Genomic DNA, 15,833 nt, shown 5'->3' on the forward strand with positions numbered 1-15,833 from the left:
ACTGACACTACATTTATCTTCTTTTATCTCGTTTTCCTACATGTTTCTCAAGCCATATTGCAAAAGCTGTGGTCCTTTATTTAACAGGACGACAGCACAAAGCTTCATTTCTTCAGCTCCATCTACTGGAACTTCTCCTTCCTTAGCAGTGCCAGCAGCTCAGGACTAAGGATGAAATATAAAATGGAAACCAGAAATCATTACCCTCATTTGTTGTATGCTATCTTCAGGGCAACACTGGCTATTCCTGGAAAAATCGTTTTTAAAATGCAGTTTTATGCAGAGCATTCTCAGACTAACTGCACTGCAACACCACATGTCCCACATTTTAGGTCATTTCCTGTTTGGAATGTCTCTAAAAGCCTGAAAATCATATGCTTCCTTTATCACCTTATGCCACAGCCTTGTGCCAGCAACCTGAATAGCCAGGATAACCTGGCTCTTACAATGGCTAAAGAGAAAATTCATTTTTCACAAGTTTAAAGGTCACCTTTAAAACCCCTAAAAACCATGGGTGTTTATTTCAAGCCATTCAACCTGAATCTTGATATATCCCAGACTGATATGGTCTTCTGGGCAGGCTTATATGGTCTCTGTACTCCCAGTGTACCTTCTGGCTCCCTGGGATATCTCTCTCCAGCTCTGCCAGTTGGAAGAGAAAAACAGATTAAGCCCCTCCAAAACTGGACTTCAACTGCGGAAACATGAAAACAGTTCTCCATTATTTCCTGCCTTTTCCAATACACAGCCCCATGTACTTGTAAGAGACAGCAACTGAATGGAGACACTTTGGGAATCTCAACAACGAGTCCATCTCCAAAAATAAATCTTCAACACCAGGAGAGTTTCCCCCGCCATACGGTGAGCAAACATTGGACATACAGAAAGCCAGTTACAGATTCAGGAAGGAGAATGCATCCATTAACGTAATAATCTACCTTCACTTGCCATAAACAATGCACATCAGTGAGTGAAGGAAAAAAAGAAAAGGGAAGTCAGAGAATTTGCTTTCAGTCTACTAAAGTATCACCAAACAAACACCACACTAAAGAATAAAGTCTTGCTGATGGCATGACTGGGCTTCACCTGTAGTGCACAGACAGGTAACAGAACTCCTCACGAGGTTTTCTCTTTCAATGCGTACATAAAAGGTTTTCTAGTAAGATCACTGAGTGGCAATATAAAATTGGTATTTTAAGTTGTATTATATCATCACAATTCTGTTAATGTTCTTTTCTTTATCTTCTTTAAAGTGGATATGCTACAAGTTAGAAATTTTTATACAAATAGAGGTGGTGTGTGTCTTACAAACTACTATTTCCCCTCCCAGAGATTAGGACTATTTTAGCTTTCTCTAGAGACTGAGGTCACCTTGGAAGCCATGAAACAGAAGAAAAAGAACTAATACTTGTTACTCAACACAAGTTTCTACATCAAGTGGATCTCAGCTCTACTTATAACTGAGCCTTATCTCTAGAAGGGTCTAACTCCTGTGAAAATATAAATAGGTACAAGAAAACTCACAGATAATTTCTTCCTTAGCATAATTTAATACACACTGCCCTGTAAAATAATCAAGCAGACTCCTGCCTGTGCAGCTGAAGTCATAAAAGCAGCTTTCCACTGAAGCAAGTGTTAACATTGCTGTGGTCAGGAAAGGAGAACAAACAGCCCAGTGCGCTGAACATAATCAGCACTGGAACAAAGGCCTAGACAGCAAATAATTTTTTAAACAGCCATTTGTTGGCCTGCATGCCAGTTATTTGATTTTGTATATTCAAAGTGAGCTTTAAAAAAATAATCTAACGTGACGCTTAGTTGCTTAAGGAACTGTGGCAAATAATTCACCCACACAGAAGTTTCAAGCCAGAATCTCTTGTTTCTTCTCCAGGGGCCTCTGAAGAGTGACACTGCCTCCCTCAGAGGCTCATGACACGACACAAGCACCACCATGCATATTAGAGGGCTCCTGAAGCCAGTGAGGAAAGCAAACCTCTGCTTTAGCACAGTTGACTTGCACAAACATCATCAGCAGGTGCACGTTAGTTGTGCAAAGAGATGAAACCAGCAGGGTTTGGAGCTGGTGCCCTCAAGTCAAAGACCAGGACAGGCACAAGCACACAGACAACAGAAACGTGGTCTGAAGGAGTAGCCAGTTCCCTGTGAGTCCTAAGTGCCAACCACACACCACACCTGGACGATACCTCTTGCTCTTTGGCAACTCCAGAGCACTTGTGGACTTCCTGGAGGGTGCGCTGACTGGCAGAGGAGGCTTAGGGACAGGCGTGATGAGGAGAGCATCCAGCAGCGAGCGGCAGGCACTAGGCTCATACAGTCTAGCAAGTGTGTAAAAAGACCCCAAAAACAAATGAGGCGACCACATGAAGTTCAGGATAGCTGGGACCACTGACAACCCAAAATCCCTTATGAAAAGTCTGTTTAGAGAAACTGAACCCAAGACAACTGATGCAGGAATTATGTCTAAACAGGCAGCCCACAAAGTAGGGGCTGCACAATTCAGGGGAGGCACAAGATAATCCACTAAGGTGTGGATTATCCACTAAGGTGTGGATTATTTTTACCATTACTAGAGTAAAATAAAAAGTAGTGAGAATTTTTTAAAATCTTTTTTTAGTTTTCTGATTTTGTGTATGCTTTCTAATGCATATCATTTATTAGTACTCTAGGACATCTGTGTAATTTAGAAATACAAAAAAATGGGTATTGCCTATTAAAAATATTTCACTGATATGAATGGATGATTGAAAAACTTGTCAAAATGTTTGCTCTAAGCAAGCCTTTACAGAAAGCAATACAGTAAAGATTTAGATGGAACTCAGCAAGCTATTGTTTTCAAGCATCAAAAAGTTCCTCAAAGTTACAGATTATTCTTTGTCGCTCCCGTAACACAAATGTTATTTACAGTTAATTTACTAACTGAACTGTAAAACAGATATCATGAGGAACATAATGGTAGAATTACTTACCAAGATTCAGAGCAGCTAAGCTACAAATAGGATATGGGACCTTTGGACATATTCTAATGTCTTGCCTGCTATTGTGAAAGAGTCGATTGATTTCACAACCCTGCCAGGGACCAATTACTCTTGTGTGAACTGGAACCTCCTTAAACCAACTTATAAAACATTCCTTTTGAAGTTGATTTCTACCTGGCCCGGACAGCAATAGCAGCAGACACTGCAGCAGCAGCCATGCTCTTAATTTTTGATCTCTGCTCGAAAGGAGAAAGAACTGGAGGAGGAGAGGATCCAAGGATCGGCAGATTTCCCGAAGGATCTTCCAGCATTACTTTTGCAGTGCAGAAGCTTTGAGCCAACAGAGGAGAAAAGAGAGAAAGTAGGAAAGATTGACAGAGATACAGTGCAACACCAGACCACATTAACCACTGGAAAGTTATGGAAGTTTCCAGCTCACAGAGACACCAGGCACTGTGTGAGTGACTTGAATACTAATATAGAGAAGAGCAATTTTGATTCTACCCACAAATAAAACTTCCCCCTCATCAAGTGAGCATTTAGCATCTGTCAGCCTTCAAATTCCTCAGCATAGATTCTGCCTTGCATGCCTGGGTCATTCCCACTCAACCAGGGCCCAGAACTCTCCACATGGATCTATTTAAGTCTCCATGGTGTGGACAGAATTAGCCCTGAAGATCATTTACTTTGTCCTCTTTTTCATAATAAATAGTGGATAATAAACTGGAATATTTGTTGATGTAACTTCTGCATGTCCTCTTTTAGCAACCCTTACCAAATTCAGCTCACAAACCCCTTTTCATTTTCTCTACTTACTTTACAGGTGGAAATGAATTTGAACGGGAAAAAATGTGAAAAAACCAGACTGGCTCTAAAATAACTCCTACAATTTTTAACCTCTAACTTGGATTGTTATTTTAAAATTTCAAGCAATTATCCACTAAATTGCTGTGTTTTTTAAAAAATAACTACAAAGATGGACAAAACACTCCAAATATCTACACAACTCTATACCACTTCCCAGATTTAAGTGCAAAAACACTGCCTGAATACCTTGTTTACACCTAGCAGTTTGCTGTGGATATACTTTAAAAGATTTACCTTGTATGACTTACAGATGATTTAGACTGAAAGGTTGAGATTTTATTGAAATAATTTGTTTCACAAGTAGGCAGAGATGCTTCATTCCTGCCCAAAAGCAGCAAGAGAGAAGTCATTAATCACTTATTACACCTCTGGCAATACTAACTAAAGCTCAGTAGTTAATTGAATTTTTTTTCTAAAGCCATCCTTATCCATAAACTAACAAACAAAGCAGGTATGGCATTTTCAGGTATCCTGTAGTGTTAATTACTGAGGGAAGCACTTTCCCTCTTGGTACAGATTCATATTCTGGATTCCCATCACAACACAATTAAAGCTTGTATTCTCCTCTGAAAACTTTGGGTTACTGGACAATTTAAAAACACACTTGGTAGCAAGGGTGACTGTATTCTCCTCATGTCACCAACTTCTGCCAACAAAACCCAACTGAATCTCCTAGACTGCTTTTACTCCTCCATCGAAAGGCTGCTTCAATTTTTAAATTATTTTTAGAATTTTTGCCTAAAAGCTACTTGAATTTCTAGTTACTGTATAAATTGCCAGAGCACTATGAGGGTCCTGAAACCTTTAAGCTGCTCCATCTTGACAGCATCATCATCAAGAAAAGAATCAGGTGAAACTGTATGGCTCTAAACTAAAAGAGGAGAGATTTACATTAGGTTTTAGGAAGGAATTCTTTACTATGAAGATGGTGAGGCACTGGAAAATGTTGCTCAGAGAAGCTGTGGACACCTCAACCCTGGAAACGTTCACCTCCAGGTTGGAGGGGGCCCTGAGCAATCTGATCTAGTGGGAGGTGTCCCTGCCTATGGCAGGAGCATTTGAACTAAATGATCCTTAAGGTCCCTTCCAAACCAAATCACTGTGATTCAATGTGTGTAAAATCAGTTTGTGACTGCACCTTTCTAACACAACTAGCTCAGATGTACCTGGCAAGGGCAGGAGGCAGCCCGAGGGCTGTTTCCACATGCAGGGCTGGAGAAGGCAGCCCCCCAGCTGGGTCAGTAGGCAGGGGGAACTCGGGGATCTGTGTGGCCACAGCACAAGTCTTGGGCACAGGAGGCGCTTCATCCACTGGCAAAGAGCTCCTTGCATCTGCAGCGGGCACCATTATCTTCCTAGTTGGTGTTAATTTCATGAGTAATTACAATGAGACCATATAGAGAGAAGAAATTTCTCATTTGATTAACAATACAAAGTAGCAATGGACAACTCTTTCTAGCTGATATTCTTGCATCTTTTGTAAGAAGTGAGTAGCAGATGAGGGCTTTTTTACCTCCTTCTGTAGGAACCATAAACTCATGCCCTGGGAATCAGACCATGCTGAAAACAATTTTTGAGGTATTTTTAAAGCTAAAGCTTGAACGTTTGTTCAACTATTAAACCCAACTATCTGGATATTGTTAAAAGATAATAAACTGGAACAAGAGCACACTCAGTATACAAGAAACTATCTAGTGTCAGGAGATGACACTTCAGACACTGAGGCTACTTGGCTGCTGACATTTAAAACTGTAATGATTGAAGGGAAGATGATGGGTACACTTGCCTAAGACTTCCAAAAGGTTCTCAAACAAAAGTTCTATATAAGAAAAGAAAGCAGAAGGACAAGCAATATTTCTCCCCCATATTTTACTTCCTCTTGCTTTTCATCACACCAAAACAACCATAAAAACTCTGCCAGTTTTAGTACAGCCAGCCTGAGACCTCCTCTTTTCCCAGACTACAATTTCTGCAGAAAATGTTCTTGGCTGTCCACTTACCAGAAAGTACACAACAAAAATCAGGACTAATTCCTATGATTACTTATTACTAAGTCTTTGTATTTATATCAGAAATCATTCCATAAAATGAAAATATAGGAAAGAAATAAAAGTAGGTCTGCATGACTATAAAAAGCATGCATATAAAAGATAATCTAAAGACCTGCTGGCATCACATCTGTTTTATATTAGTTATACACTTTCTCTGGAAGCGCCAGATTCCATGGTTTACATGGCATAACACTACCAGTATTACTTTTTAAGACGACTTTTAGCAACTTTCTGGAAAGGCTGTAATTGCTCTTAAATATTTTACTGTTAAATTTATAGGAGGACATCACATATATGAAATAGACTAATAATACACTATAACTTACAGTAGTTGGTTATATAGACATGCAACTACTTAAGGCTTTCAATTAAGAACTAAAACTACAATAAAAAAAGCATTATGAAGTCTACCTCATAAGCAGCTCACTTAACTTTAATCTAGAAATCAAATCCAGATCCTTCATACATTTCACAGCAAACTTTCTCCTTCTTTCTACTGGTGAAGTAGTGGGTGGTACAATTTTCAGAGCTTCAGCCAACAAAATATGGAGCCCATTTGGAAAATAAGGACCTAGGCCAGTCCTTGACAACAAATGCAAGGCTTCAGTAGCAAGAGCAAGTCTACTCACCCTTGGATGGCCCAATTTTGCTTTGCTAAAAGCCTGACATGGCACTCATTAATTGCTCCATGCAGATTTCCAATAGGTGCCATTTTACTAAAAAGGGGATTTGAAGATCAGACTTGCTGTATTTTCCCACTCAAAAGAGCATTATAAAAGCAGCAGCATCTGCTCAGTAACAAAATATAAACATCAACTATAGCTGCTACACTGATAACCTCTCAGTTCAGGGGAGAATCCAGACTACACAACTGCATCAAGTTATTTGTTCTCCTTCCCATACCCAGTGCTAAACCTTCCCTCTACAGCTCTGCAGAAGCTGCCCCAATTTCTGCCCTTCTTGAGCAGAAAACTCTTAACATCTACTTTTGTATTTGCAGAAATAATTTGGCTCACATCCTGAACCACCATGAACATAGCTACTTTTCAGATTTTAACACATTTTAAAGCTGCTCTCTTGCCAGGTTAATTTTGTCAAATAATAACATTTAGAGCCAAAGGTCTTGAGTGAGATTAGATTTAAGTTTCCTTTGCCTGGACTCAGATGCAGAGCTAGAATTTAGAGAAGACTCTTTGGTACTCAGAACACAGTAGCTGCAGTGGTATCTGCAAGGCATTTACAGCTCAGTAGATCTTGAATGGAAGGGACCTTAAAGGTCATCTACTTCCAATCCTCCTGCTGTAGGCAGGGACAGCTTTCACCAGACTTTGCTCAGAGCTCCATCCAACCTGGCCTTGAACACATCCATAGATGGGGCAAGTAGGTGTAATTATACTGGAGTTTCACTGATAGACATGAAAATCAATTACTGAAGCAGTACTTTTTTCACTGACTTTTTAATCTCAAGTTTTCTGCTTAAAAAAAAAATTTAACACGAGTATTGTCATACATCTCTGTGTATGTTTCTCTTTGTTGATTTTAAGAGAATTTGCTGCTGAAAACATCACAACCAAATCTTCTTTACTGCATTAGCCTAAACCAAATGTTACCATGAAGGTATCCACCAGCCCATCAGCTTCCATCCCTTCCTGCCTAAGCTCATGTTAGCTCACAAACATACCTGCTTGTCCTAGACAACAAAAACGTCCTCGAAAGACATCAAAATAAGCTTTTACTTTGATGTCAGATTTATCCTTGTCTCTCAGCTAGTTGAGACTAGAGCTTTAAAGGTTTATACTGGTCAATTCCAAATCTTAGTATTAGTTTTCCAACTACAGAAAGCCCACAGAGGTGCAGGCAACAGTATATTCTTGTATGCTTTATTCAAACATGAATGTCTGTCTAGGGCCTGGCAGGACCAGGCACTGTTCATTTAATTCTCATTTTTAAAGGAACAGCTTTGTTTCATGTTATGACTTTGTTCTTGTGCATGCTACCTGGACCTCAAAAATTCCAGCACAATGTAAGATAAACTATCAGAAAATGTTACTGACCTTCAGTAACAGTAACAATCAATCACTCCCCTAACTACCATCCTGTCTTCTGTATAAAATTACTGTTGCTGTCATAGATGACCTCCAAAGAGGTCAAAGCAATTTGCCAAGGTATGTGCCAGTAAAATAATCCAAGACCAGTGATAACGAAATTCGCCAGATAATCTCCTAGTTTTCTGTAATTGCATCACAGCATAACACTGTGTTACAAATTAAATAACCCACATTTTAGAAAATTACTTTTATATTTCTAAATACATATTCACTTTTAACTTGTTGAGACCAGTGAACAGCTACTCCAAGTGACAGGGTGAACACCCACTAACAGCATGCACACACTAAATATTATATCTTGTTTTAACTAGCATCCATGAGACTGTTCATGAATTTCCTTGTTTTTATCTAACTTTTCTCCTTCCCTCTCCTACTATTTCCAGGAAAATCCCTAGTCACAGCAGTTTATTTTAATGACAAACAACTCTCTCTCCTCCAAGACAGACAAACCCAGGCTAGAACAGAATAGACTGTTAATTGAATCAAAACCCCTGTGAATGATTTACCTCGCAGGAGCTGGTGCAGCAATATGGTCAGAAAGTCTGGGAGAGGGGACACTGCCAGGGCAGGAATCTGCTACCGGCAAAAGAGCAGCTACAGGTTCTGGTCTAGCATTGTTTTCACTCCATTCACAGTAATAAAGCCAAGTGAAGACACACAGAGAAAGAGATTTTTAATCTACATTGAAATAATATGCAGAACAGGAAACACGGTGCATGAAAGTGTTAGTAAACTGAGAAGAAAAAAAGAACCCAAACCCCAAAAACCCCAAAACAGTAAAATACAATTAAGAGGATAAAATGGTGCAAAACACACTTAAGAAGTATCACACTTTCAGTGAAGGCTGAGAATGTCCTGCACTTTAAAACTCAGAAAGTCAAGTAGTATTGGACACTTACCAAGATGGAACACATAAACTGGGGATTATATTATGTTGATGGAAAACAACTTTAGAAAATACAGAAAGTGACACAGGTGCTAGTGGGATTCACCCCAAAGCTTTATATGTTTTTTGGTTGTGTTAGTTTTGTGAACATTACACTACATATTTCTCAATATTTTTCATATCCTTATTCATATTCAGTTGTTATAGAGAAATAATCTAGAAAATGTTGTCTTAAAGTGCTGTACTTGAAGATAAGCACCTGCCAGACATATCATTGTAATACACAAAAAAAGGTAAACCACAAGGTAGAGAGCAATCACAACAGTAAGTTTGAGCAAACTAAACTAGTCACTGGGACAGGCATTTCTGGCTTTTTTTTTCTTATTTTAGTATGCAGAATTAAGTTTCTTATTAAAGTAGGGAGCCTTATGTGCTGAAAATTATTGAACAGATTTAAGAATGACGAGGGAGCAGACCTCATAGGTGGTAAAGGTGTGGATGGAAATTCTGGTGCAGGTGGCATCTCCAAAGTCGGAATAGCTATGGAATTTTTATTCAAATTAATACAGGTATCCTGGGTTCCTGCTCCATCAGGTAGATCTGTAGGTATGCTTTACATATATTTATTACATGTGGGAGAGAAAAATAAATACATGATTTTATGACAGATTGTTTCAAGACTGACCAAGAGGAGGACAAATATTTTTCAGTCACTATGGATCAACTAAACTACAAATCTGGAAAATCCTCACTCAGGACAATGAACTGACTCTTCAATTGAAGGCCAAAACCAAATCCAGAGCTGGTTACTCAAAAGGAGAGGGTTAAAAGTGAACATTAAAAAAACCCAAAAATCATTAGAAATAATCTAAAACACATAAACTTTATACAAAGCTTAGACATTACCTAAGTTTTAAGTAATTGGCTTAAAAGCTGCACTCTACAAATTTCAATTAAGGCTTTCCATTTTTATTTCCTGTCCTTTCAGTTGCTGAAGAGAAAAATCTATTTTAGCCAAACAAAAATCCCTAGAGTGGGTTACAGTTTAGAAATAAATAATAATAAAAACCACACAAAATACCTGTCTTGGACAATGCCTGCCTGAAAAACTGAGTATTATTAAATTGGGATATTTTACTGGAGATAACTGATGAAAGAAGTTTCTATTTCATTGTCACACTGATATTTCTAGAAGATCTCTAAAATTTAAGCTTATTCTTTTACATAAAAAACCCACTTGTACTTAATATGATTTCAAAGATCAGACGTATGCTGGGAATCAGACGTGAGATGGGAGGCATGTTTGTCAGATACAAATGAAAAAGTGGCCTGTTTTTGGGAACAGTAACAAAAAGTCCAAAATTTAACACTAGTAAGTTCTGTGCAATGGGAACACTGGGATCTTCCAAGCAGAAAATGAAATTAATTTCACACATTCATAAAACAGTTTTGGAACAAGTGGTGTTTTTACAATAATTTTATAGAAAACTAATTATTTGGCAGTCTCTCACAAACTACTCTCATATCCTTAAAAGATAGACTCTATGACAATGTTTAATTTTACTCAAAACAGAGGTTTCTATTATTTTGATTATTTAGAGAGGGTTTATTATTCTATTTCTCACTACAGTAACTCACCCTTCAAAAGGATAAGAGTTGGTAAGATATATAAACATAATGGTAGTGTTTAATAACAACATGAAAATATTCTCAGTATCTAGGGACATCTCCAGAACATAAAAATACCTGAAGGTCAAACCATTTTACCCTTAAAAATAAACCTTTACAGAGAATCTAACTGATAACTTTTCTAACAATTCACAGTTTTCATTGCATTGATGGTCTCTGAAATGCCCACATTTCATTCTGTTCATAAAGAAATTATATAAACCTAGGAGAACAATTTAAATACACTACTTCACACTCCCACTTTAATATGCAGTACTCTTATCAAATTATTATATTGTGGTGTATGTGCACTCAGTAACACACTTGGGTTTAGTAACACAATACTCACTGCCAAGTTATGTGATGGGGGGCATGGAAATTAAACTGATTGGCACTTCTCATCAAAACACTCTTTGGTGAAATTATTGAAGTGAATGTTTTTCCCCTACTGTCCCTAAGGAGTTAACTCAAAAAGTGTGCAAGATGTGATATCCCTTGGGCCATCATTACCAGGGCAAATCTGTGCAGTGTTAGGCATCCACATTGGTGACTGTTAGTGTTAGATAACTTATCTATTACCTGAAGTCTCCATTTTCTGTTTGCCTTTTCCTAAAGATAAAATGACAAATACCATAAGCTACTGCTGTACTGTATAGCAGCATAAACCATTTGAAAAAGAAATTCAAACTTAAAATGGTTCCAAAGGCCCTCTCAAGTTCCAACATTGTCAAGGAAAAAAAAAGAACAACCCCACCAAGTCTTCTGCAGAAGCATCTGTTCACACTACTAATTCCATCAGAGGAGCGTGTAGGTCAGCTGCAAAAACCCAAACCAATTGCAATGGTTCTCATTGAGCAGTTGTGAGAAACTGGGCTTTTACATGTGCTTCACAATCACCTTTGAGGTCTCAAACTTTATCTGGTTTAACAAGCGCTGCAAAAGCCGAAAGCGAGTTTCACTTCATGTAATCTTACTCCCGTAAGGGTCAAGCATTTTATTGATTCCTGCAAATCTCGTGTCAATTTCAACAACATGAACACATACTCTATTTTTAAGATGATCAGGAACTAAAACACTGGGATTGTTTCTACTGTGGAGCTCGGATTTAATTGTTTCTCTTCCTATAGGCTGTGAAGGTGCAACGAAATGTCAGCCCCATGCATGAGAAGACTATTCAAGGAGTCCAAGAGACTCAAAAGAAAAACAGACAGAGCTAAGATAAAAGCAACTTTTATTAAAATACTCTTCAAGCTTCAAAATGCATAAATTAATGGATGTGTAGCTACTATAATACATTATTTTACAGGAGAACCATATGACTGTGAAGCTTTCATAAACACAAGAAAGCCTATAAGCTTCACTCTGCAATAAATAAATACTACTGTCTAATCTTGTTCCTGCTAGATGTGTTGAAGCTCTTACACAGCAACATTCTGCTCAATTATTCTTTTTTAAATTTTCCAAAACATAAACATATTACTAGTCTAAGCAGCAGAATTTTAATATTGAGCTTTCACTTCAATTCCAAACATCGGAACATAATTTTTTAAATTTTTCTTTTCTTTGCTTAAAAGCAGTCTGTCTTCTTGCTGTACTTTGTAAAACATTTACAACCAGTCTAAAATCGACCTGCTGAAAATCTAGTGAAATCCAAGATAATTTTCCTGGTAGGTATGATAATTTGAAATAAGTGCATACAATCCCCTCTTCATCTTCTTCTCCCAGCCCCAGAATCAAGGTAACACGATTTCTTATTCATTTGTTCAAAATTTTCTGCTTTCTAACAACCTACAGTAACTCAGACTCAGCAAATTACTTCTTTCAGGCAGAAAAAAGAACTGAAATAGCAATCTCCTCCCCCACATTGGGCGATTCAGCCACCCAAGTTGTTAAGTTTTAAATATGTATTTTTTGTCAACTAATGATTAGCACAAAAACATCTTCATCCCATTTTTTTACACATCATTAGGAAAGTGTTAGAAAAGTATAGAAAAGGCTAGAATTTCTCTCGCAGAAAGGCTACTATGTTTTCTTTTTTCTTTCTTTTTTTTTTTTTTTTTTTTTTTTTTTTTTGCAAAGCAGATGGAAAAGAAGAAAGGAAGGAAGTGTTTGTATTTTGCTTTTGCAACTTGGGTAAAATCACTGGACATTAAGAACACGTGCTGAGACTTCATGGTGCCAGTCACGTAATTTTGTATATTTGGGGCTAAGGACGTGGATGGGAACCTTTTCCCTGTGGAAAGAAGTGATAGAAGAAAAATAAGAAAGAAAGAAAGTTTGTCTTAAGCAGTTTCACAAGTGAGCATGCAAACTCCATGCACTATTCATACCGCATTGTTTGCCTCACTGTCAAAAGCTGGATCCAATGTTAGTCAAAGTCAGTAGAGAAAGTCTGACTTCAAGAACCATTAGATTTAGCTACTGGTGCTCCTTTTGAACAATGCTTATCCCAAAGCAAGGAGACAGCTGACCCTCACTTGCAGCCAGAAGAGCAATACTTCCCACCTATGTTTGCAATCACATCCACCCTCACAAACCTAAAATTCCTGATTAGACTAGGAAAAGGAAAACACAAGCCGACCTCGTACAGGCAACCAAAACGGTCCAAGTTTACAGAAAACCTCTACACAAACTCCGCACAGACATTACTACTGGAGTGTGCCAATAGCTTTTGAAAAGGTTTGTCTATGGAGAAAAATTATTTTTACATGCTGAAGTAAAAGGCAAAAAAGGAAGGAACATTTCAAAAACACCCAAATGTCACACAAGTGCACCAAACACTGTAAGTTAACAATCAAAACATGCAAAAGTATTAAAGTAATAAAAATGTAAAACATCAACTCACTTAGTCTTCTTCCCAGCTTCATTTTCTGGTTCTTTCACTGAAGGAAAACAGAAAATTTTTATTTTCTAGGGCACTGAATACACTGTACCACAACACTGAGATTCTCTGCTGTGCCAATGCATTCACTACAGCAGGAAATTACAACAAGGCTCGTTAGGATTCTTTTATTCTAAATACGCGCCAATGGACACGAGCTATGTCTGTGAACTTCAAGAGCCTCTTTGCTAGTAGGACTGCTGAAAAGTGGCTCTTCTGGTCTCTGCCCTTCCCCTTGGCCCACTCTCCATGCTGGCATTGAGAAAGGTGATTCGAGAAGGTGAAGATGAATGGAAGTTAAGTGGTATTTATTTTGGATGAACATCTAGTGGGTTTATATCAAGTGATAATCCAAGTGTCTGTTTGCAGCCAGGCTACTTTCCACCAAGGTTCTAGAGGTCTGTACAAGGGATAATGTAAATTCCCAGTCTTGATTTTAAGGCTGGCAAATCTAGTTGCAGTAATTTTCTTATGGCATTTGTCAAGATGATAAATTCATCTTTACTAGTAACATGTTATTTGAAGTTCAGGTCCCATACTCAGCTCTTAAAGGACTGATGCAAGGAATTGAGCATAGGACAACAAAACAATCAGGTCCACGGTCAGAATATTTATCACACACGAACAATAACTCTTATGTTGGGAGATGTTATCACTGGCTTCTAGAAACAGCTGATTTAATCAAATCTCCCCCAGGAGAGGAGGTCCAATTTCCTTCATGCCTTCTTTATTGCAGCTCTAGCTGAGAAAAGCTGAAGAATGAGAGTTCAAAGCCCATCACAGCACTTCTGGTGGCCTTCATTAAAAAATCACAAATCTCAGCCAGTGACTTATGGCTGACAGCATAACATGAAATTGAAGTTTTAGCATAAAATTATATGACCTTCACCACATTACCTGTTCCCATCCACCAATATAGGTAATCACACCATAGCATAAGCACAGGGTGGAAACATAACCTGGGAATAAACTGAGGAACTATAGATTTATATTTCTGATTGGTTACATCATAGCAGATCACATACTTTTGTATTACTGACAAAGACTTTCTACACGCCAGAAAACACCTTATTTTTCTGAAGCATGAAATTTGATCAGGAATGGTGCCATTTTGGTGTTATGGGGGGAACAGAAACAATTAATATGTATCTTTGACTATCTTTGGGAGTAGAAATGGAAATTTTAGGATTTATCTAGAATGTTTTAATTCAGCTCACTCAGGAATAATGTCCAGCAATGTATATATCCCGAACTAGGATAATGGCAGTGTTTTGCAGTACTATTTCCCTATCTCCCCTGACGCCCCCAGCTTTGAAACCACCAGTCTGTGCGGGGGCACTGCCCATTACCGCACTGGCTCCGAGGTACTCACTGTGATCGGTGCCAGTGATCTGGGCTAGGATGCGGAAGGAGCGGGACTGGGTGGTGCCCGTGCGGGGGTGCCAGTCCTCGGTGTCCTCAATCAGCCGCTTCTTGCTGGCGTCGCTGTGGGTGGGCGTGTGGTAGAACTCGGTGTAGGTATCCACGATGTGCTTCCGCGGGGGGCTGTGCCAGGGACAGACACAGCAGTGAGTGTGGCTGCAGACAACACCTCCCTCTGCCCAGATACAAAGGCACGGGTGCAAATGAGACTTTTCACAGCACTTAAAGGCAGCTGTGGAGCCACAGCTAAACACAGATGCAGTTTTCTGAACCAAACATTCTGAACCTTTTATAACTACTCTAACCCCACTGAAATATTTCTCCTTGTTTCACTGACGGAACACTTGAAGCAGTAAAAGACAGTATTATCAACACATCTACATGTTGAAACTTTTACCGTTTGGGTGGGTTTTTCCTTGGAGGCGACAGAGTAAGACAGAAGAGAAAGTTTTCCCAGCATAAACAGGAAAAGGAGAAAAAGAAAAGAAGAAATAAAGTCAGAAAGCTGAAACGAAACAGCAATGTGGCTAATTATTCTACTGAATTAGTTTTGCGAAAAAAGGGCACTAAAATCCAAATAATAGCCATATTCTCATTCTACCACTAAAACCACTGCTCAGAACTCGCACACTTTAATTAAACTTATGGTGATTTCCCTATAGGCATGAAAGGGGAAATTGTTTTGGTAAAGCAGGGTAGTCTACCTAGCTCAGATCAGGTGCCCCTCGACAAATTCTCCCTTTAGCTCTTGAGGGGCACAGCACAGATGTGTGCACATGCAAGAACCACCCAGTACACACCAAGTCTTTTGCACTTGGCAAAGCCTAGATCAGAAGCAGGCCATCAGAAAGCATAAATGGCCATGTTCTGAGGCATAATGAGGAGGTATCTTCTTTGAAAGAAAAACTGTGGAGTGATTGCTCCACCTGGAAACCTTCCCTACAGTAACCTACA

The 15,833-nt window shown here is 38.7% G+C and overlaps 1 protein-coding gene across 6 annotated transcripts in view; it reads right to left on the reverse strand.

Annotated features, from left to right (window-relative positions):
* The window catches only part of PDLIM5 (PDZ and LIM domain 5), a 121,823-nt gene that overhangs the window by 31,481 nt on the left and 74,509 nt on the right, over positions 1 to 15,833 (reverse strand). For 2 of the 6 annotated variants that reach the window (XM_088163969.1, XM_088163967.1), the window contains exons 6-9: positions 15,277 to 15,294; positions 14,830 to 15,002; positions 13,422 to 13,458; positions 11,791 to 12,809 (exon numbers count right to left, since the gene is read on the reverse strand). In XM_088163969.1, coding sequence (XP_088020095.1) covers positions 12,716 to 12,809; positions 13,422 to 13,458; positions 14,830 to 15,002; positions 15,277 to 15,294 — 322 coding nt within the window. In that variant the 3' untranslated portion in view covers positions 11,791 to 12,715. Of the gene's footprint in view, positions 1 to 2,204; positions 2,337 to 3,170; positions 3,327 to 4,097; positions 4,185 to 5,029; positions 5,219 to 8,528; positions 8,646 to 11,155; positions 11,186 to 11,790; positions 12,810 to 13,421; positions 13,459 to 14,829; positions 15,003 to 15,276; positions 15,295 to 15,833 lie in introns of those variants that run through there. The other 4 variants (XM_014875272.2, XM_088163968.1, XM_088163972.1 and 1 more) reach the window with 3 other exon arrangements.

This window comes from Sturnus vulgaris, chromosome 4 (assembly GCF_052056855.1).
Source record: "Sturnus vulgaris isolate bStuVul1 chromosome 4, bStuVul1.hap1, whole genome shotgun sequence".
NCBI lineage: Eukaryota > Metazoa > Chordata > Aves > Passeriformes > Sturnidae > Sturnus > Sturnus vulgaris.